Source organism: Mercenaria mercenaria, chromosome 17 (assembly GCF_021730395.1).
Source record: "Mercenaria mercenaria strain notata chromosome 17, MADL_Memer_1, whole genome shotgun sequence".
Lineage (NCBI taxonomy): Eukaryota > Metazoa > Mollusca > Bivalvia > Venerida > Veneridae > Mercenaria > Mercenaria mercenaria.
In genome coordinates this window covers 33,448,085-33,472,344 of record NC_069377.1, presented here as the reverse complement: position 1 = coordinate 33,472,344, position 24,260 = coordinate 33,448,085, and the positions used below count along the sequence as shown (strand labels likewise).

At 35.4% G+C, this 24,260-nt stretch overlaps 3 protein-coding genes across 3 annotated transcripts in view; all 3 read left to right on the top strand.

Moving 5' to 3' along the window:
* LOC123543277 (E3 ubiquitin-protein ligase TRIM71-like) overlaps positions 1-24,260 on the top strand; it is a 201,560-nt gene that overhangs the window by 138,392 nt on the left and 38,908 nt on the right. The gene's annotated exons all lie outside the window — the stretch shown is intronic.
* LOC123536491 (tripartite motif-containing protein 66-like) lies at positions 174-8,106 on the top strand. The gene is made up of 2 exons (XM_045319699.2): positions 174-447; positions 6,414-8,106. The coding sequence occupies exons 1-2, from the start codon at positions 194-196 to the stop codon at positions 6,619-6,621; spliced, it is 462 nt and encodes a 153-aa protein (XP_045175634.2). The 5' UTR covers positions 174-193; the 3' UTR covers positions 6,622-8,106.
* LOC128549963 (uncharacterized) lies at positions 7,100-24,260 on the top strand. The gene is made up of 3 exons (XM_053527763.1): positions 7,100-7,485; positions 20,209-21,494; positions 24,235-24,260. Exons 1-3 carry the CDS (start codon positions 7,100-7,102, stop codon positions 24,258-24,260), a joined length of 1,698 nt encoding a protein of 565 aa, XP_053383738.1.

Sequence of the window (24,260 nt, the reverse complement as noted above, 5' to 3'; positions counted from 1 at the left end):
TGCGCATTAGGGGTGGGCAAGTTTAGACTCTCTCATACAGACTTCTTTTCATGATATTGAAAACATTTTTATTTGGTTTAGTTTGCCAAAGACATATAAAAGTTCAGAACTAGTAAAACCCTCTTTTGTTCATTAACTGAAAAATCTTAAGGTAGCAGGGTACACTTCGAATAGTGAGGCAGTGAAATACTGTATGGACTGTCAGGAGTATCTGTGTGGAGCTTGTGTCGAAAGTCACAATAGTTTTACTGTCCTAGATGGACATACTTTAGTAGGAAAGTCTCACGCACAGTATGGAAATACAAGTAAAACTAGTACAGACAACAAGCGCTCCTTACCGTCGGTACCTACTGAAAGGTGTGAATTGCACTCATTGAAATTGGTAGACATGTACTGTGTTGATCATGACTCGGTCGGATGTCATGCATGCTTTACGATCAGTCACAAGTAAGCGGCCTACTTTCGTTTTTATAATACAAAAAAATAAGTGATTAATCGATTTGGACCACGTCAGTATTGTATTTAATAATCTCATCTATATAATAAGTGGTATCAAGTGGGTCACGTCAACAATTTATCACATAATTAATTTTAATATCACCTGGATATGGTAGTTGATTTCTGCCATTTCGTGTGTTTGTGCCGGCGAGGCGAAATGTCGAAGTAACGAAAACACGAAAGGTCGAAATAATGCATATTTGTTCTTGTCGGCGGGTCGAAATGTGAAAGACACGAAAGGTCGAAAACTGCTTACTTGTCGTGTGTTCGCCTTTCGACATTCGAGGCGAATACACGAAGTAACGAAACATTGAAGGCGAAATAACGAAATTTCAGAGGCGAACACACGAACTTTTGTATTAATCAGTTTTCTTATCGGCGGGTATCAAAACTTTGTGTTGTCGCCCTTCTTTTGTCGTGTCTTTGTGTATTCGCCTCGAAAGTCGAAAGGCGAACACACGAGAAATAAGCAGTTTTCGACCTTTCGTTACTTCGACCCGCCGACACGAACACACGACAAATGTGCAATTTCGTCCTTTCGTGTATTCGCCTTCCGGTAGGCATGCGCGTAACAATTACACATATGCTGCTGAAATGATTATGCATATCTAAATAATGTGTTTTACCATTTATAAAATAATATTTGTCCTAAAACGAAAGATAATGATTTATATTCCATACAAGATGTCATTGTGTAGATATCTTATCACTAGTATTAAATTTGCATTAAGCTTCTGTCAGTCTTACGGGTCATATCATTACGCCGACTTGAACTTTTAGTGCTATCTAGATAATGTATTTTACCATTTACCGGTATACAATTTTTTCTCAATTCATGATAGAAAATGTTTCATATGCAATAAAACATGTCACTCTTCAAGTATTTCAGTTCTGGTATAAAATTCATATATACATTACGCTCCATTTTATTTTTATAGTATATTATTTGTCGTGTGTTCGTGTCGGCGGGTCGATGTAACGAACGGTCGAAAACAGCTCAATTTTCGTGTGTTCGCCTTTCGCCTTCCGAGGCGAATGCACGGAAGGCGAATGCACGAAGTAACGAAACACTGAAGGCGAAATAACAAAGTTTTAATACCCGCCGATACGAACACTGATTAATACAAAATTTCGTGTGTTCGCCTCTGAAATTTCGTTATTACGCCTTCAATGCTTCGTTACTTCATGTATTCGCCTCGAAAGTCGAAAGGCGAACACACGACAAATAAGCATTATTTCGACCTTTCGTGTTATCGTTACTTCGACATTTCTCCTCGCCGACACGAATACACGAAATGTCAGAAATCAGCCACCATATCTGGGTCACATCATTCACTTCTCAAATGTTTAATAGCGAAGAGTGTCACTGTGATTGTCATGTAGTGTTTCAAAAGGCTTGACAATATAAAATCGCAAAAATGAAGTGGGCTACCATTCACTAAACATGTTCTGTTCTGTTTAAAGTAATGCCTTTCGTTGGTAACATATAATACCGCATACACATTTCATACAGGCCCGTAGGAAGCATTTTCAGATGGAGGGGGTGGGGGGGAAGAGGGGGGTGCACACATTTTGAAAATCAGCCGACCTATAACAGACCCAGATCAAATGAATGCGGTATATAGTATAAAACCCCTCACCTTTTTCTAACGTTTACTTCCTATGTATATGTATACATTCTACGGTATTAAAATCTAATAAAGATTAAATTCCAGCGAGTTACGTATGATGATAGTAGGGTGAACTTTAGTGAGCTAAGGCTTTTGTAGTGCTTAGCCCATCTTAAACTATTTATAAATGCTTAGCACGGTGCATGCTAAGCCCATTTAAAACTATGGAACAGAATTAGGGCAAAAACTGCATTGTTCTCTCGTATTAGCCTGGGAAGCCGTTGATAATATTTATGTTTTGTCAGAAGAAATCATACTTAATATTTATGCATAAAGATCCCACTTAATTTGCGCTAATTAGTGTTAATTGGCATTCATCGAGTTTCTGATATTGTCAACGTCAATTTGCAGTTAGAAATTGTCAGACTGGATTCCCAGGCTACTTTCGTATATCCAATCTTGCGATTTACATGTATGCATTTGTGATTCTCATGTTCACATGCTTCCTTCGGACATCCCATTTTGCATTGTTACATGCCCATTTGTACATCCTATGTTTACGTGTTCCTTTCTGACATTCATACATGCTTAATTGTTTCATTTTAATATCATGGTTACTTCTTCATTAGTCTATGACATTATCTTGCTTTCGGTCATGCTGCAATGTGACATGCATCACATGGCAACACATATATTTTATATATGTTTTATGTATGACCTCTTTGTATTGTGTTGATGAGATGTAAATAAACTAAATAAATAATAAATGCATCACTCGGTGTATAAGCTTGTGCATGGTTAACCTAGACACACCTTCCCCATGTGTTTATTTTGTCTATATGCTGATGATATAGACAGAAGTAGCTCCCAGACAGGTTGAATGTGCTTACTCGTACGCATGACAGCTAACAAAGTTTTAAACAAACACAATCTCACTGGTCACAATGCAGAATGCAGCAGAGCACTTAGCATAATGAGGTTACCATAATGTACATTTCTCATTATGATACCAGAGGGCGCTTTTATATTCGTGCTCGAAAGCTTTCGCTAAGTCACAGAAAGAATACAACACTTTTGGCTGTGTGTCCAGCGACCGGACCTAACCTGTTTGATTTGTCTAGGCGTCCGGTAATCAAGTTCGAAAAGGCCTGTGTATCATCAAACATGTACGCATCTTATTTATTGCATTAAGTCAATTCATTTATTGAGATACCATTCGTTTTTAACTCGACTATTCAAAAAATAGTCTAGCTATTCTACTCACAATGGCGTCGGCGTCGCCGTCACACATTGGTTAAAGTTTTGCATGCAAGTGCATAAGGCTATCATTTAAAGGCATATATCTTTGAAACTTATTTTTCCTTTTTCTATGTCAATTACCAACCTCACTACGTCAAGTCCTATAACTCTGACATGTATTTTGGCCAAATTAAGCCCCCTTTTGGACTTAGAAAATCCTGGTTAAAGTCTTACATGCAAGTTACTATCTCCATAACTGATGCAGATATTGAATTGAAACTTCGCATGTGTCGTCTGGGTTATAAAACTAGGTGACAGCATCAATTCCCATAATTCTGACATACATTTTGGCCAAATTATGCCCCCTTTTTGACTTGGAAAATCGTGGTTAAAGTCTGGCGGGCAAGTTACTATCTCCAAAACTAATGCAAATATTGAATTGAAACTTCACATGTGTCTTCGGGGTTATAAAACTAGGTGATAGCATCAAGTCCCATAACTCTGACATGTATTTTGGCCAAATTATTCCCCTTTTTAGACTTAGAAAATCCTGGTTAAAGTTTTGCTTGCAAGTACATATAGCTATTACTTTAAGGCATATAGCTTTGAAACTTATTTTTTCTTTTTGTAGGTCAATTACCAACCTCACTAGGTCAAGTCCCATAACTCTGACATGTATTTTGGCTAAAGTATGCCCCCTTTTAGACTTAGAAAATCCTGGTTAAAGTTTTGCGTGCAAGTTACTGAATTGTAACTCCACATGTGTCTTCGGGATTATAAAACTAGGTGATAGCATCAAGTCCCATAACTCTGACATGTATTTTGGCCAAATTATGCCCCTTTTTGGAGTAAGAAAATCCTGGTTAAAGTTTTGCGTGCAAGTTACTATCTCTAAAACTAATGCAGATATTGAATTGAAACTTCACATGTGTCTTTGGAGTTATAAAACTAGGTGATAGCATCAAGTCCCATAACTCTGACATGTATTTTTGTCAAATTATGCCCCTTTTCAGACTTAGAAAATCCTGGTTAAAGTTTTGCTTACAAGTTACTGCTATATATACCTCCAAACCTTAAATGCAGATACTGGATTGAAATTCTATAGATATTTTAACAATTAGGGTAATATTCCTGCTTCTGGGACAACAATTTGAATAGTCGAGCATTGGCTGTTTTACGGACAGCTCTTATTAAAAGCAGCATTTAAAAGCAATTTTTTTGACAGGCAGCTACGTTTACTATCCATTGAAAATCTCCATTTTAATTGTTAAATATGTAATATAAGAGTGTTGAACTTAAAAAGTTTCGGTGTTGCGGGTGATATCGCGTTGGCCGAGTAAAACTTTAGTCGCAAGTTATAAAGTAAAAAAAAATACTACTGATACAGATATAGCGCTACATTACATCTCAATTTAAGGCTTTCAAATATACGCTCGTCTGCGTATTAATTCAGTAGACATAGTTTTGTTGTGTAGGCTAGCGCGCTATAAATATCTGCTAACTACACAATAGTAAAGGTAGAGTTTCGAAAACAATGCTTATTTCATTTGGACTCAAATAAGAATATAATTTGTTGTTTGTCCGGTTACCGCACGTGTAGTCTTAACATTCTCGGTACAGTTCGTGTGTTTCCGTATTTTAGTACAAGGGGGTTAAAAAAATTATCTCCACTTGAACAAGAATTTGAGAATGTTTTGTTTGTTTGTTTTGGGTTTAACGCCGTTTTTCAACAGTATTTCAGTCATGTAACGGCGGGCAGTTAACCTAACGAGTGTTCCTGGATTCTGTACCAGTACAAACCTGTCCTCCGCAAGTAACTGCCAACTTCCCCACATGAATTATCAGAGGTGGAGGACGAATGATTACAGACACAATGTCTTTTATCATATCGTTACGAAGAACATACGCCCGGGGATAAAACTCGCGACCCCGCGATCCGTAGACCAACGCTCTCCCTACTGAGCTAAGCGGGCGGTTATTTGAGAATGTAAAAATGTATGTTGTCCCAACGCATCATAACCAACTGCTACATTTATATGTAAGAAACCATTTATGTTCTTTTCATCAATAAACATACACCATTGACGCTCCAAAGAAGACACAATGCAAGTAACCACTAGTAAATAAGATGAATGATAGATGTGGTTTGTCAGATTATAGCATGTCCGAAAGCAACACTATGTTAGAAAAATGAAGCAAGCACAGATCATTTCTCAGAATTAAGCATGTATGAATGTCAGAAAGGAACACGTAAACATAGGATGCACAAATGGTCATGTAACAATGCAAAATGGGATGTCCGAAGGAAGCATGTGAACATGAGAATCACAAATGCAGACATGTAAATCGCAAGATTGGATGTACGAAAGCACAACGCAGTTTTTGCCCTAATTCTGTTCCATATAAAACAATTTTAAAACTGCATGTCTGGTGACAGGTCACAGCTAAAATTGACTCGCTGTCAAAAATTGCTAAGATAATTACCATAATCGGGAGTGGGGTGGGGGCGCCCTGGCCCCCATATTCCTATGGCCCTGTTATATATTTAGCCAAGATAAAATATTTGATCAGATAGCTAATGAAATTTAGATCAAATGGACTGAAATGATAAAATTGAACTATAAAGTCTAAATTGCGTTTGGCTATTGCTTTCTGTTTCTGATTATTTGTTATCAGTGATTAATTACTATATCACGGTTCTCTATGTGCCCTTGGATAAATAGATCGTTTTGCAGCCAGCTTTTTTTTGACATGGCTGATAGCAAGTTTTAAGTTAGAAAATAATCTTTTGCATATTATCATCACTTTTTTGTTCATTTACACTTGCTCTTGAAAATTCTAAATTTATTGTCGATAATAACTTTCAATGTACACAAGAACTTCACCTAAAATGAAAAATAGAACTATATGGCTATGCCAGACGATAATGTCTGAGACCGACACCGTATTTTGTTTCATTGTTTGCCAATAGCAGCTTACGATTTTTTAACTTTTCATTTTACTATACTAGTATCTGTCAAATTCATGTACCCATTCTTTTTATTAACACTTCTGTTCTAATAACAGGTCATGTCAAGGCATTCATTACATTCCCGAGGAGGTTCAGACAATACCACAGGCTGAACAAAGTAGGAAGATAAAGGAAGAAATGGAAAAGGCAATTCCCGAACTGGATGGCGTTATGAAACAGAAACAAAAGGATATTGAAGATAATAGAAAAACAAAAGCGATTCACATTGAAGAAATCAAAGCCTTCAGGGAAGAAATCAATTAAACATTGGATCGACTAGAACAAGACTCTGAACTAAATGAAAAATATGATAAACTGGATAAAAGATTTCAAGAAGAATTAGATGAATTACAGAATACGGTAGCCAGACTTACAACACGTAACGCTAAAACTGACTCGTCTCGTAGGAACGCTTCACAACAATTTGTAAACACAAAGATATGCGAGAAAATTATTTTTGAGATCACAGAGAAATTGAAAGTTCCTGGATCTGTGGTATTACGTTTGAAAAACACCCACAACAAATTAATTCGCTCGGAAAGTTCACTTATCAAACAAGACAGTTTCTTTACAAAATTCAAAGCTCGGAGAATTACAATATGTAATTAAAAGGCGATAAATTTGACTGCGATATTTGGTCGACATGTGTACTTGACTCTGGTGATATTCTGTTAACAGATTACGACAACAAGAACATTAAAATGGTTGACCTTAAAAATACCCAGGAATAGATTCATTGGTAATGCCCTCCAAACCGCAATCAGTTTGCGAGGTAAATAGTATTGAGGCGGTTGTGAGCCTTGAAAATAGAACAATGTACTTTGTGTCTACTAAGAATCGTCTGGGCCTCACACGTTCACTGAAGTTTGACCATGGCTGTCGAGGTATTGCCGTTGTAGATGATCAGCTCGTGATATGTAAAAGTGGTAGAAAGATTTATGTCTACAAAATGAATGGAGATCGTTTGAAGGCAATCGAGAAAGATCGATCCGGAAATGACATCTTTGGTCATATTCGTGAAATTTCAGCGCGTAATGGCATAATATATATGGCTGATAATGCGAAAGGTCCGGTTGGAATAGACACAGACGGTAATGTGATCTGGGTATTCTGGCCAAGATCTGAAAGGTGCCTTTAGTGTATGTACAGACCAAAACGGCAATGTGTTTATTAGCGGTATGTCATCGAAAAATGTTGTACAATTAACTTCGAAAGGGAAGTTACTGGGTGAATTTGTCTCAAGCACATACGGCTTGAAATGTCCACAAGCTTTAAGTTTTGATGCGAAAAAGTGCAAGCTGATTGTATCAGATGGAAATGAGCTGCACGTATTTCACGTGAGATAAGTAGGATTCTGTTTTATATATACATACCCAGACTTATATGAAATACGGACATTGTGTAAATTGATTTGCTTATGTGCTGCATATATACATATATTTAGGTTTCAGTTCTTATACAGTGACATTATTTCGGACTGAATGCGTAGGAAGAAATAATTTGTATCTTATGTATGCTAGAGATGAACAGTAATTTAGTTCTTTTTCCACACACACGTACATAATAATGACAGTTTCAACTACATTTCTTCACTTTTCATGTTAGAAGATATTTTTGCAATCTCTTTTTGAAACCTATGTTACTGTACAAGTAAAGTTTTGTATGAAATGGTGTAAATGTCTCTTTTACTGTTCTTCAGCTGAAAGTATTTAATGATTGTAAACTCTTTAATAGATCTATAGACCTTGATGACCCTGAGTCTTTATTCATTTTCTTGCTACAATCAGACATATCTTTAAAATGTATTATTTAGGTTATTCATATTTACACAAGCAACATCTTTTGGTAGGATGAATTCACATAATGAAAATTCAACAATGAAACATTGCAATGTAACTGTCTGTTTCTCTATTTTTCTATCTCAAGTGTGATTTGGCCTGGCAAAATCCACGAGAAGCGAGTGTATCGGTCTTTGCAGATCAAGAAACTTTTTGACGCATGGAGCGTCGAGACGCCATTACTACGTCATTTCAAATTGTATATTTTTCCGTATGAGACAGAAAATGCGTATATATATATATATATATATATATATATATATATATATATATATATATATATATATATATATATATATATATTACAAACAGAGTTACAAGAGCATATTTAAATGCATGGACTGATACAAAAATAAAATGTACTGAAATATCGATATCATAGGTGTCTGAATGAAATTTAATATTGTCAGACTAGTTTGATAATTAAATAATATGTATGTGCCTTTTTGAGAAGAGGGTTTGTGCCGGTCGGTCTGTTTGCCGGTCAATCGCTAGACCTTTTGATTAGAAGTCAGGCTTCATAAAACGATTGTTAGGTTTCTTGTGTTTTATGCCACTTCGAGACAAGTTATGTCATACATAAATTTTCCAGCTTTTAATGTTGTAATAAAACCCATTGATCCTCTTGAAATTATTTCAGGCACGGGCCGGTAAGTCGGGGTGTGGAAGTGAGGGGTGGTGGGGGGGGGACCACCGATCTTCCGTAAGTCAGCTGGATGATTTCTTCACATGAAGAATTCTATACCAACGCTTGACTTCGAACCCACAAGGGTAAGGATGAAACGATTCGAAGTCAGTGCCCTTAACCACTTGGCCACGGAAATCCCTCATTAAATGATGTCATGTGGGTAAATTACTTCAAATTCCTATCGATTTCGATGTCAGTATGTCATATGTCAAAGACACAGTTACCGCAAGACAAAAACATGTTTAACAGTAAACAGGGAATACACGGGCATAAGAGAGTAAAATGTTTCAAAGGATAATTACATTTGATAAATGAATGATCACTATTGTTTAAAGGGTCAGCCACTGGAGAATGTGGTCCTACGTCAGTCAAACTGCATGTAGGCTGTAAATGACACGATTGTGGTCAGTTGGTCAAGACACAGTGACCTCAAGAATGAAAACGATTTAACCGGATACAGTTGCGGCCAAAGTTAAACAAATGTAGCCGAGTGCACTCATAGAAGCTCAAGACATGTACTGTGCTTATAATGAAACGGTTGAATGCCTGTCAGCTTTACGATCAGTCACAAGTATCACGGCTGCTAATCACGCATTTCCAGCACCATCGGTGCTCCGCTTCAAGGGGATTGCGGGACTTCCGGTAAACGATTTGCGCACAACAAATACATACATTTACGGTAATTTACCATTTATAAAAAGCCACAAACCAGAGGTTCGAACCTGCGAGCAGTGGGTTCACTTTCCACGCCGTGGAAAGAGAAACCATTGCTCGCTGGCTCGAACCTCTGGTTTCTAACCTTGTGTAGATGGTATATATCATTTGAAAGGGCTCATATTTCACCATATATTTTTCATTTTGGATTGGTTTAGGATGAAAACAGGTGTTCATCTGTATTGTCATATTTGTTTCAGCCCAGATCCGATAGTCGTGCCTTTGCTCAAAATTACTCACTTCGGTCGTTTCTTTCTACAGGGTACAACACACAGAATTGCACTGCTTCGAGCTCTGGTTAGCCGTTTGTTTAGTTTTTTTCTTTTTCCTTTATAAATCAGCCAAAGATTAGAGTTTTTAAGGAAAGTTGCTGACGCGCTGTTCCATTGATATCATGGATTTTGTTTGTTAAAGAATCACGCTTGCTAAGAATTAGACTGGCTACCGACTAGATAATCATTTTATTTTTTTGTTTTTTAATCATTTCTCTTATATATTCTGGCCGACCTTTCTTGGCTCTGATTATCAAGACCCAGTGTTTTGAGAAGAAAAGGGACAATTATAAAAAATTCGAATAGCCTCAGGAGTTATATTCTGTGAGCAAAACACAGGGTCTGAACACAGACTTTGTGAGGAGTGTTGCCTATTACATTTGCTGTCTGGAACAGACATCTTCTTATAGATTTGGAGACTTTCATTTGATCTTTTTATAGATTTGGAGACTTTCATTGGATCTTATAGATTCGAAGACTATCAATTGATCGTCTAATAGACTTGAAGGTTTTTAATCAATATTCTAATAAGTTTATTGTATAACTTGAGGCCTTGCTTTTATTAAACTTGTAGTTTATATCTGAGAAATAATACATCCCAGACAGTGATTTGTCATTGAATAAAATTATTATTTGGAGTTTAGATGCGGAGGAATTATATCACGAGGGCGCAGCCCGAGTGATATAAGAATACGCATCTGAACGACAAACAATGATTTTATTCAAGAGCAAATCATTAAATGAGATACATATTATTTCGATTCTAACACGTTACCAGCGACTTTAAAGTGCATCCTTGACGGCATTCATTAAATATTTGCCCGTTTTCAATCGGTTTCTTGTCCAGCGCGCCGCTATGCCGTTTGACGCCATGGTGTAACGATTGAGAAGTCAGAACAGTGAATTTTTGTATAATAATTCACTGTTTTCAGCCTTCTTTGTTTATTAGGAAAATTAATTGGATCGTGTTAGAATAAATAATAACACACAGTTTTTAACCTTCTTAATTTAATAGGAAAACAAATCGGTTCGTGTTAAAATCTGTCATTTGAACTTGCAAGATACAAAGATCTCGACATTGTCTACGTGCTGTTGTCAATTTTGTCAAATAAGTAACCTATTTTATATTAGAAACAATTGTCTACATTTAAGAAATGATTAATAGCGAAACAGTGTTTTAACACACGAGCGGCGGTTATAGTTCGAGCGCAATAATTTCACGAGGCCGGGTGAATTATTTCGTACGACGTATAACCGCCGGGGTGTAAAATATAGTGTTAAGACACGGCTTTGCTATAAATCTTTTCGATTATAATACGTCTTTTATTATAAAAGTTAGTTCAAAATGATAAATGTTTCATCGCGGATGTATGGCGCCAAATTGTATGTCGTGACGCTCCTTTGGTTATGCACGTCTGGACCGAAAATGGTAATAAGTCTTGCGGAATAGTTCATTTTTCTTCTTATTTACAAGTCTCTTTATTTTAGTGATATTTTACTAGATAATATGGTGGCTTATTTCTGCCATCTCGTGTGTTCGTCTCGGCGAGGCGAAATGACGAAGTAACGAAAACACGAACAGTCGAAATAATGCATATTTGTTCGTGTCGGCGGGTCGAAATGTCGAAGACACGAAAACACGAAAGGTCGAAGACTGTTTATTTGTCGTGTGTTCGCCTGTCGACATACACGAAGTAACGAAACATTGAAGGCAAAATAACGAAATTTCAGAGACGAACACACGAACTTATGTATTACACATGTAATCACTTTTCGTGTCGGCGGGTATCAAAACTACGTGTTGTCGCCCTTCTTTTGTCGTGTCTTCGTGCATTCGCCTCGAAAGTCGAAAGGCGAACTCGTAATTCGTTACTTCGACCCGCCGACAAGAATACACGATGAATATGCAATTTCGTCCTTTCGTGTATTCTCCTTCCGGTAGCATGCTCATAACAATTACACATATGCTGCTGAAATGAATATGCTATCTAAATAACGTCTTTTACCATTTATAAAATAGTTTTTTGTCCTTAAACGAAAGACAATGATTTATATTCCAAAAAAGATGTCATTGTGTAGATATTTTATCACTAGTATTACATACATTAAGCTTCTGTCAGTCTTACGGTGCATATCATTACGCCGACCTGAACTTTAATGCTATCTAGATAATCTGTTTTACCATTTACAGAATTTTTTTCTCAATTTATGATAGAAAATGTTTCATACGCAATAAAAAATGTCATTCTTGAAGTATTTCAGTTCTGGTGTAAAATTCGTGCAATGTATATACATTACGCCCAATTTTGCGCCATTATTATAGTGTATTAAGGCAGACCCGACACGAAACACTTGTCACGTGTTCGTGTCGGCGGGTCGAAGTAACGAAAGGTCGAAAACAGCTAAATTTTTGTGTGTTCGAGGCGAATACACGAAGTAACGAAACATTTAAGGCGAAATAACGAAGTTTTAATACCCGCCGACACGAAAAGTGATTAAATCACGAACACACGAAAAATAAGCATTATTTCGACCTTTCGTGTTTTCGTTTCTTCGACATTTCGCCTCGCCGGCACGAACACACGAAATGGCAGAAGTCAGCCCACATAAGATTATGTTGGTTGTCATAAAAATTTAGGTCTAAGTTTATCATCCGATCTTAAAATGGTATGATCATATCAGCCAAATAGAAATGCATGCATCGAAAGTTTTGAGTTCTATGAGAGCACTAAAATTCAAGTTAAGAAGATCTACTCTAAATCAAATTTATATTTCATATATGAGATATATATATTATATATATAGAAAATGCATCTATCGTATGGGAAGGATGCACGTACAGTGCAACAAAAACAGTCTTTAGAAAAAAAAACAAAAAAAAACAATATGAAGCAGCGCGTATAGTTACATGATTAACAAGGTATCTCTCAATACAAAATCTAGTTCAACAAATTGGATGGATCTCCTTAGACGACAGACGAAATATTCAAAAGCTTATTACAGTTTATAAAGCTAGAAATAGTCTACTCCCTGACTGTGTGTCTGTTACGATTTGCGGGAAACCACAGAATCTTCTTTGGTCGGGATTCGAACTGACAAATTTGGGATCACGGTTAGATCGTTTTAGTGATTTGGACACAAGTTTTCTTTGAGACTTGGATGCAAGGAATATCCCTGAAATTCGAAAGAAACAGTGGTTTTACAAATTTAGTCATAATTGTTATTCTTTCTAACATGTGTAACTTTTCCTGAATTCTACAAAATTCAATAATATAGATTAAACTGTAGAGTACCAATATACAATTTAGCATAATTTCGCACCTAATCACGTGTCAGCGCTAATGACCTTAGGGTAAATTGCAAATACGTTATATGTCTATTGTCAAGTGTATAGATATATCCGGTGGGGTCTTTGTGATGCGACCTTCGGTTCAGCATATTCAATAACCATACTTTAATTTAACTTAAATGGGGGATAATCTGTTGTAAGTGTTATTTTTATCAAGTTATCTATTTTCGAAAGATATATTTTATCTATTAATATATATATAGTAATGAGCATATAGTAATATATTACAATTTAAAGATTTAAAAACCTAGATCCACTACTATATAAGTGCCCCCACCCCAAATCCAATAATCAACTTCCATCTTATCTGCTGCTTATCAGCGATTATGTAGGAGAGGTCACGTGACTATGTCACATGGTTAGATAAAGACGTGGTGATTTCGAGCTCTGATAAAGTTTTGATATTTTTACTATTTCTGGAGCATTATTTGTGAAATTTGGTAGTGAAACTGGACAATCTTGTCTGTTGGACTTGGTATTGCAGAAATGGCAAACGAATTAAATACTAGTGTTTGGGAACGATTCAATTCGGATGAAAATTTGTATCGACGTGGCAGTAATGGTCATTGAAATCCGATAATTACCTTACATTTATTTCTACTGCATTATAGAAATTATTTTTTTTTCCAATACGAAAGACCCGTGGTGACATTTCAACTTCATTATTTCACGATTTCTGCTTCCTGATTTCACGATTTCCACTTCATGAATTCACGATTTCACGATTTCCACTTCATGAATTCACGTTTTCACGAAAAAAACTTCACGATTTCTTGATTTCACGATTTCATGATTTCACGATTTCTTGATTTCACGATTTCCACTTCATGAATTCACGAATTCACGATTTCTGCTTCCTGATTTCACGATTTCCACTTCATGAATTCACGATTTCACGAAAAAACTTCACGATTTCTTGATTTCACGATTTCCACTTCATGAATTAACGATTTCACGATTTCTGCTTCCTGAATTCACGATTTCCACTTCACGAATTCACGATTTCCACTTCATGAATTCACGATTTCCACTTCACGAATTCTCGATTTCACGATTTCTACTTCATGAATTCACGATTTTATGATTTCCACTTCACGAATTCACGATTTCACGATTTCAACTTCATGATTCACGATTTCACGAATTCACGATTTCACGAAAAAACTTCACGATTTCTTGATTTCACGATTTCCACTTCATGAATTAACGATTTCACGATTTCTGCTTCCTGAATTCACGATTTCCACTTCACGAATTCACGATTTCCACTTCGCGAATTCTCGATTTCACGATTTCCACTTCATGAATTCACGATTTCACGATTTCCACTTCACGAATTCACGATTTCCACTTCACGATTTCACGATTTCAACTTCATGAATTCACGATTTCACCATTGTGAAATCGTGAATTCGTGAAGTTGAAATCGTGAAATCGTGAATTCATGAATTGGAAATTGTGAAATCGAGAATTCGTGAAGTGGAAATCGTGAATTCATGAAGTGGAAATCGTGAAATCGTGAATTCATGAAGTGGAAATCGTGAATTCAGGAAGCAGAAATCGTGAAATCGTGAATTCATGAAATGGAAATCGTGAAATCAAGAAATCATGAAATCGTGAAATCAAGAAATCGTGAAGTTTTTTCGTGAAATCGTGAAATCGTGAATTCGTGAAATCGTGAATTCATGAAGTGGAAATCATGAAATCGTGAATTCATGAAGTGGAAATCGTGAAATCAGGAAGCAGAAATCGTGAATTCGTGAATTCATGAAGTGGAAATCGTGAAATCAGGAAGCAGAAATCGTGAAATAATGAAGTTGAAATGTCACCACGGGTCTTTTGTACAATACAGCGATTCTTTTTCTTTTGAATTGATATAAACGATAGCATAAAGGTTTCTCCCCCTTTTTCTTTCTTTTTTTTTCATTCTTTTTCTAATTCTTCTTCTTCTTTTTTACCTGCATCTGGTTAAATGATCGTTTTTTTAGTTTTCTTCAACTTTTCTACATTTGTACTTATATAAGAAGTGTATACTTGAAAATATATCTTATGTATACCTATACATGTCGCAAAATATTTAAAACATTATTTTCACTGTATACTCATGTGTCATGTATATGATTTGAGTTAATAAAGTTGTGTTCTGTTCTGTTCTGTTCTGTTCTGTTCTGTAACATTGACTGATTAGAGAGCAATTAGCACAGCAGGGGAACCACCTAGTCCATGAAGATGTGTGCAGTGGAGTTGAATGAAATTAATTTTCCTTTGGTGAATGTGGAATAATAATAATAATAATAATAACAATAATAATAATAATATTGTTTTTATAATTATTATTTTATTATTATGTAGATAGTAATTATTATCTGATTAATAAATATTATTATTATTATATGATATTAAAAATAAAAATAATAAAAGATATAGTAGTAATATAAAAAAATAATAATGATAATAAAACTCAGGTATAGTGAAAACTCATTGACAAACAATATCTTATAATATTATGATTAGAATGAAAAAGGTCATGCCGATGAAGGTGATCCTTCCATTATATTTATATAATATAGAAAACTGACAAAAAGAATCGGAAAATGATTTTTCTCATATTCAATGTCATGCAATCACCAATATTGGAATATAATATTACTGGATAAAATCAAATTATTGTGTTCTATTTATACTGAATTTTCGATTTCAATTATAATAAGTTGCCTAAAGTGTACTTTTTTCATGCTTTACTTTATAACACTAAAGTACATATTCGGTTTTCAATCTTAGACAAATGCTTTTTACAATATTCTGCAAGCATTAAAACAAAATTTTTAGACGAGTGAATAACACATTTTTCTAAAATATCAAATTTGAATTTGTGCACTTCTCCAGACAGAACTTGAAAAAAACTTGCTTTTTTCCCTCAAAACATAATGAAATTTGTAACTTATTCCTAACTAACTAAATAAGTTTTTTTTTATATTTATTATGTTTGATCAACAAATATTTTCCTTTTCATAAAAATGCCAAAATAGGTATAACTTTTAAAGTTATCACATATTAATTTTATTAACTAAAATACACTGTTCCCCTTCTCACTAATTGATACACTTGTAAGACTGACTTTCCAATAAACAATGACCCTTGTCTGACCGAATATCGATTTTCACTAGGTAGTGTGGTCTTGTCTAAGGGAAACAATCCAGATATGCAATCCAGATAATCAAGGGAGGCTACAATGTAAAATTGGCTATGAAAGCTGGCAATGAATTCTTGGTCCTATCGTAGCAGCGATAACTATACATGTAATCAAAGTACTGAGAGGACTGATTGGGGCAATGCTTTGCAGTTTCAAGACTTGATGTAATCCATTCATGTCAAGGAAGTACATGCAAGCATTATGTAATGCACTTGTGTGTGGCAAGAAATGGAGTAGTCACAACTTTAAGAGTGCACAACAATAAAATTTATTAACTTTGTGTGCAATACACTTCTATATTTTGTTCAAAAGGTAAAAATAAAAAATCTAGTCTTGTTCAATAGCAGTTGTTCATCGACAATCAAAAACCTTTCATTGCCAGGTTTGATAAAATGAAAAAGATAAAGCTATACAATGTATTTCAATTTCTTCAATACTTCTGTTTGCACTCTATGTCCTGACATCATGTGTTCTTGACAGTCTAACAGAAACAGGCAAACAAGGAATGTTTTTGTTACAAATAAGCATCATTTTAATAAGGAGTCGTCATTAGTTAACACACAAACACCTGTAAAAAATATTTTTATAGATCTACCTTTTTTCCATTCCAACTATTGCTAAAATTCAGTAACTGTTTTCTTAAAAACATATATGATATATGATGATATTATTATTCATATTGTTTGTTATGTTTGTTGATCAAAATAACATTGTCTTTTTCAATTTTAGGTTATTTTATGTACACCTGTATTTCAAACTATCAATATCATGATATAAGAAATACATTAAACACTATGAAAACCGTGATTCGTCATATCAATGAACCTACCGAACTGGCGTGTACAGTTAGGTTCGAGTAAATTAGGATACGAAACGCCCGTGGAAAAAGAACAAGATTTCTGGTGGTTCTGCCTTCGAATATCACCATCAGAAACCATTTGCACCCTCAGATAGATGAAATACATTAAACTGGTAACATAAATGTATATCTGCAAGGATAATTACCAAGAAAATGAGGCCAAAATATAACGGGAACCTGTGGCAAGTTATCATCGCGGAGTGGTGGATTACCTCCCATAGCAAAAATTACTCGGTCTGAAAAATGATGAAATACGTATATGTACGCGCAGTTATAACAGTATTTAGCGCACTTTTTACGTTAAACGATGATTTTCCTGCAGATAAATACCAGTTTGATCAGCGTATATGGGGTTTTTTTTTAAATAAAAATCTGGGAATGAATGTTTCCTTCGGTTCTTTTTCAAGGATTTCCCGAACATTATAATTATGTTAAACACGTCATATACATAATGTTCTGATCTTTAGACTAAAGAATCGGGCACATGTTCAGTTTGGGAAATGCTGTTCTTTTCCAGAATAAGCGCGTTTCTATTGGCCCTATTGTGAGGTCGGATTTCAGTAAAAAGTAAAAAACAATATCTCTCCTGAATTGCGTTGGCGTGGTGGTTCCAATTGAAATTACTGCATGCCCGCAAGATTCTGATGCCATAACTTTTGACAACATCTCCATGGATTCAAACCCCTAGATGACATGTATATTCAGGATGCTCTCTCCAATTCACAGTACATATCCATATCGACGCACTCTTTGCGAAATCTGCTATATCGGCGGTTTCTTTGCGTCGGCACCGGCTATTTTTTGCTATAAACAGTGCCCAGGTTGGTATGGGAGGCGGAAAATCGAGCTGCCATCCATGATCATAGGTATGCTGCTCAAAATAAGTAGAGCACGGAACATAAGATTGTCTTTTCTATATTTTATAGTGTTTACTTTTTAATTATCAGTGATTTTGCTCGCAACTCGATGAAATTTGTTGATGGTGTACTGACATGGAACACTAGCCCGACTTTTTCCACAGTCTTTAACCAGTTTTTGCTTTGATATCATACATATCAAGCGCACTATTTGTATTCATTTATCAATATTCTTCCAAATAATAAAGATAAATAGGCCGAAATGTAAATGGAATTTTTCAAAACCACTTACTTTCGGTTTTGTCGTAGCACCGGCGGTCTCTCTGCATACCAGTTTGTTTTTTTTCTTTTCTTTTCTTTTTTTTTCTTTTTTTTTTATGCACAGGCAGGCTCTCTGCATTACGCAAAGAGAGGCTCTAGGCTAATGACTATCTGGAAACATTATAGCTTAATTAATTTGGTGTGTTTATCTGACTTTTTATAACTGCCAACCTGTTTATAGCAAAGAATCGCCGGTGCCGACGCAAGAAACCGCCGATAGAGCATATTTCGCAAAGAGTCCGCCAATATGGATATGCACCGTGCAATTGTGTATTAAATTTTAGTAACTATTTGAAATTCAATTCATTTTTATGCAATTTCTGTGGACAAGACATTTTGATTAACGATTTACAGCTGATTTTGAGATCAAAATATATAATTATACATAATAAACAATCACGAATAAGGACGGTCCGACCAAGTACATAAATATGCCTTTAAGCTTTAAAATGTTCTTAATAGTTGGTGTAAAACAGAAGTAATCTGTTCATAGTTGATTTTACAAATTCGAACGAGAGAAAAAATCTACTGACGATTATTAGATTAGATAATAATTACAAAAAATCAAACTGTCAAATTAATACACCCCCCCCCCCCCCCCCCCCCCCACGAACCAAATAAGTCATAAATTCAAACTGACGAATAAGTAATGAATTTTTTCTACTTATTCTATTTCAAGTAAACCACTGTTTTTTATTTTATTTTTATTATTATTATCTTTTATATAGTATTAATTTTTATAAATAACATATCTCTTGAAAATATTTTCTTAGACATGCGAAAAGTATTTCATTTCAGCCCTCTATTTTCTGAAATAATATTTTAGAAATAAAACCTGCACAGAAAAGATATTTTAACAGATTGCGAATCGGGATCTATATGATGTTGCCGCATATTTATAGATTCGCCTACTGATAAACGGTACTGATCGCCGCAAACTGATAAAGTTTCTCTGTAATACACATCCACAACAGTGTCGAGGCACGGTGATGAAAAAATCAATAACCTATCGGCTTATCAGTGGCGTTGCAATTCCTTAGTAGTTGCTGTTTTCACGCAGAATCGTGAACATTTTTTTTGAGCGTATTGAAACTAGTTATTGGATTTTCAGAATAGGTCACATGATCAAAACAAGTGTCGGTTTCAGAATCGATCACGTGATCAAATCAAGCGTCTTTATTATTCTTACGCTTAAGAAGATCTATTATAATTTATATTTATAATGCAGTTTAGTTTTCTTCACATACTGTTGTTGATATAAAATGTGTAGATCTATTTAATCATATCTGGATCGAAAATATAATTGCAAAATGCAATATGAAAGTTATGTTTGGTAAATACTTTGGAACTTGTTTTCTGTGTGTTGTCAGTTTGGTCATAAGCTAAACAAGAAAATTAAAAGACGGTTTGTTAAATCTGGGGGCATTGCCCCCAAAAATAGCTCTTAAACGTACTTGATAAACTTTATAACTATATTTGAGAGAACATACGTATATCACAGAACATAACTGGGGCTGAAAACATTTCGCGATTTTAAATCAAAATATTGTCCTATATTTTAATCATATTATTACGGTCAAACCTGTATTAAGCAGCCAGCCTTCGGAGCAAACACAATATGAATGATAGGTTGAAACAAAAAGTCCGTTTTAGAAGTAAGTTGTCTGGCTTTATAAGGCAAGTGCTTGCTAAATATAAGTGGCCGCTTAGGCAGGTTCAGCTGTATAATAAACTAAATACTTTTGTTTTGTTTTCATTAGGCCATGTCAAGATATCCACTACATTCCCGAATATGTCGAAACGACTAAACTGGCGAAAAATATCAGGAAGATAAATGATGAAATTGACAAAGCAATTTCTGAAATGGATAACTTGATGAAAAAGAAACAAAAAGATATTGAAGATAACAGGAAAACAAAAGCTAACTTCTTAAAAGAAATCACATCATTTAGGACAGAAATCAACGAAGCTTTAGATCGACTGGAACAAGCTTCTGTCGCTGAAGTAGAAGGAAAATGCAGTAAACAGGATCAAGAATTTCGAGCAGAATTGAAGAATATACAGGATACTCTCGATAAACTTACTACATGTAAAGCTGAAATGGAATCATCACAGAGGAATCCGTCGCAACAGTTTGTTAATACGAAGATATCCGAGAATATAATATCAGGTATTAAAGAGGCCGGATCACGATCCACAGATAAAGTGAAAGGTAACTTATTGTTTGAAAGAAATTCAGAAATATTGCATTTCCTTCAAAATTATGAATCGCTTGCAAAGATGCCACTTCCAATAAAGCCCGGGCTTTACGAAGTACAAAGCAAGCAAAACTACAATGTAAAGCTGAATGACGACATCAGTACCTCTAATATTTGGTCTTCATGTATACTTGACTCTGGTGATATTTTGTTAGCAGACGATAACAACAAGAACATTAAACTGATTGACTGTGAATCTTACAAAGTGCGAGATTCGATGAAGATGTCCGCCTCGCTTCAGTCTGTATGCAGGATTAGTAGTGTGGAAGCAGCGGTAAGCCTTTACAATACGAATAGTAATACAGCTCAGTTTGTGTCCACCAAGAATAAGCTTGCGCCTACACGCTCCCTGAAGTTTGATCACGGCTGTAGAGGTATAGTTGTTATGGATGGCCAACTGGTGATATGTCATTCAACTAAGGCATATATCTACACGATCAATGGAGAGCGTCTGAAGACAATAGAAAAAGACAGATCAGGAAATAACATGTTCTGCCAGATTCGTGAGATTTGCTTGAGTGATAATGGTAAGACAATCCACATGGTTGATGATACGAATGGTCTGATAACTATCGACAGAGATGGTAATGTTATCTGGAAATATTCTGGCCAAGAACTGATGGATGCCTGGGGAGTATGTACAGATGGAAATGGTAACGTGTTTGTGAGTGGTGGGTTGTCTAGAAATGTTATACAATTAGGACCTGATGGGGCGTTTGTTGGAGAAGTTGTCTCTCAAGCAAATGGCTTAAAATGTCCATCAGCTGTAAGCTTCGGCAGGAAAAAGTGTAAGTTGATCGTAGCAGAACGAAAAGGAAACGAAATGCATATTTTTCATGTCCAATAGGCAGGATTCCGTCAAGTAACTGAGATGAACATATTTATCTTAAAAGGACAAGGAAGTTAAGATACATTATACAGTTTGAATGTAAAGAGATAAGAATATTCCTGCTTAAATATGTATTACTACATATACGTAAAACGCTTCATGTGATTTTGTAAATAATATATTGTTTCTAGCGTCATTGTCGAGCTGAAAACCGTTGCAACAATTTGACTGCTCTTCGTTTTGTACCGGAAGCTTCCTGCAATGAAATAGTTCTAAAATGTATTACATATATTATGTTAATTTACACACATGACGACAACTAATTAAGTAAGTACCTGGCGCATCTTCCACTATCATACATTTATTTAAATGTAGAAAATCCGCATTATATGTATTTATATTTGCTTAATATTTAGACTTACTGTATACGTAGAGCTGTAATCAAATAAATGTCATATCTAGTGACAGCCATTGTGAAAAAGGCAAGTTATTGTTTTAGAAGCAATACATATTCAACGGTATTGAATTGAGTTTTTCTTGCATGTCAGACATGATTTTCCCGTGTTTTTGTCGGTGCTGGAAAATCTCATCTTACATGCCAGGGTGTACACGCCAGGGTGTAAGATGAGTCACGTGCTGAAATTTAATGCGTAAATTCATACGGTACTTTAATAAAATACTACCTAAAAAGAAAAACTTTTGTTTTATTTTGTTTATTCTATTAATTAAAAAATTTGGCATTCAAGAAAAAATCTATCACTAGATTAAGATGCGAATGGAAATATCTAACTGTTTTGTGGTTACTCGACAGAGCCTGATGTTGCAGTTACCCTTGTGTCAGATATTTCCATCCGCACCTCTAATAAGTGAAAGATTTTTATAATACATATGTTAAATTAGGTTTAGAAGTGTGTAGTGTTTTAATCTAACACTCATCCCAATCTATACACTGTTATAAACATTCATAATTTATGTTTGGGCGATCTGAGGTTTTCCACTTGTTCTACATTTCCTAGATATTGTGAAGTAGTTATTAACACTTTCCACATAATATCATATCTAAAATAAAATAAAGAATATCAACATACCAAAATGCAGTGTTACCATGGTTTCTGCTTTTTCCTCTTTCTAATTTCTCTAGTCAACTGCGTTTCCTGAGATAAAGTTATATGAATCACATATACACCAGCGTGTAACTAAATAGTTATAGCATTCCGGAGGTCACAATATTCGACAGGGGAGCGGTGGTCAAGTGATTAGGGTATCAACTGCACGACCTGGAGAGTGTGGGTATGAGCCCCACTTGGATCACGACCACATCTTCTCATATGACACCAGTACTGTTTTTTTTTCAGGAAATGGGCTCGATAGTACTTAATTGAGCTAAAGTAAACTAATATAAACTAACACTCGATTGGTTACAATTGTTAAAGAGCGTTACTTCATCATATGAAACGTGCATTTCCACGAAATTGTCCAGGGAAGGAATACTTTCCGTTTCCACGTTAGAACCTTTCATTTTCCAAAAGCTCTGTCGTTTCAGATTTAAAAAACAGCAACATTAAAAGTATAAACTACATACAAACATGTATGAGCCGCACCATGAGAAAACCAACATAGTGCGTTTGCGAACAACATGCCTCCACGCAGTCTGGTCAGGATCAATGCTGTTCGCTAACCGTTTCTCTAATTGCAATAGGCTTTGAAAGCGAACAGCATGGATCCTGACCAGACTGCGCAGATGCGCAAGCTGGTCCCGATACATGCTGGTCTAAAAGCACTATGTTGGTTTTCTCATGTACAGTCAAACCTGAGCTAAACACCACCTGTGTTCTCCAGTCCTGGTTGTTTCAGTATGTATTAAAGATACAATATGCTGACCGTTTCGGCAACCTAGTGGTAAAGCGCGCGCTTTGAGTGCGGAAAGTCAAAGGTCAAGGTCACAGGGGACAGAACATGGAAAACTGTTTCATAACTAAAGAACCATTTGACCTAGAAATTTCAAACAACCTATGATGATAGGGTTTACGGAGTAGATGATTCATATTGCTTTTGAGTTCACTCAATCAAAGGTCATCAAAGGTCAAGATCACTGGGGCCTGAACATGGAAAACTGTCTCCGAGCGATAACTTGAGAATCATTTGACTCAGAATGTTGAAAGTTCATACATGCAAAGTAGATTATCCCTATTGCATTGCTTTTCAGTCACTAAGCCAACCATCAGTGTCTCTTTAACTTTCGCTCCTGCCTTGTCCTTTATTACTATGCTTTAGGGAAGACATGTACTTTTCTATAAAAGCGTTTTCTAGTGTATATTGATATATTGACATTAAACTTGGCCTATAGTTAGCTTATAAAAATCAAGGTTTGGACTGTATATGGTGTTGTGGGGTCATGTTCAGTGTCATATTATTTAATTAGTCTATATACATTTTTGTATTTTGAATCGTCCATCATGACACATGTATATATTTTGTTTGGTAATAAAGAAAGAGCTAGATGCCATATGGTCAAGTTCATATTTACTGGTTGCTGGATTATAAATTTTGATAGGACTCTCACCAACTTGATGTATAGCAAGCTTTTATGAAGAAATATTTGTGAATTGTATTTTGAATAGCTGTTACTAAAATATAAAATGGATTTCATTTCAGTAAGTAATTAGGAATTAAATATTGTGATGTAACTTTGTATGTAGGTAGTGTGATAGAACAGAAAGGTTAG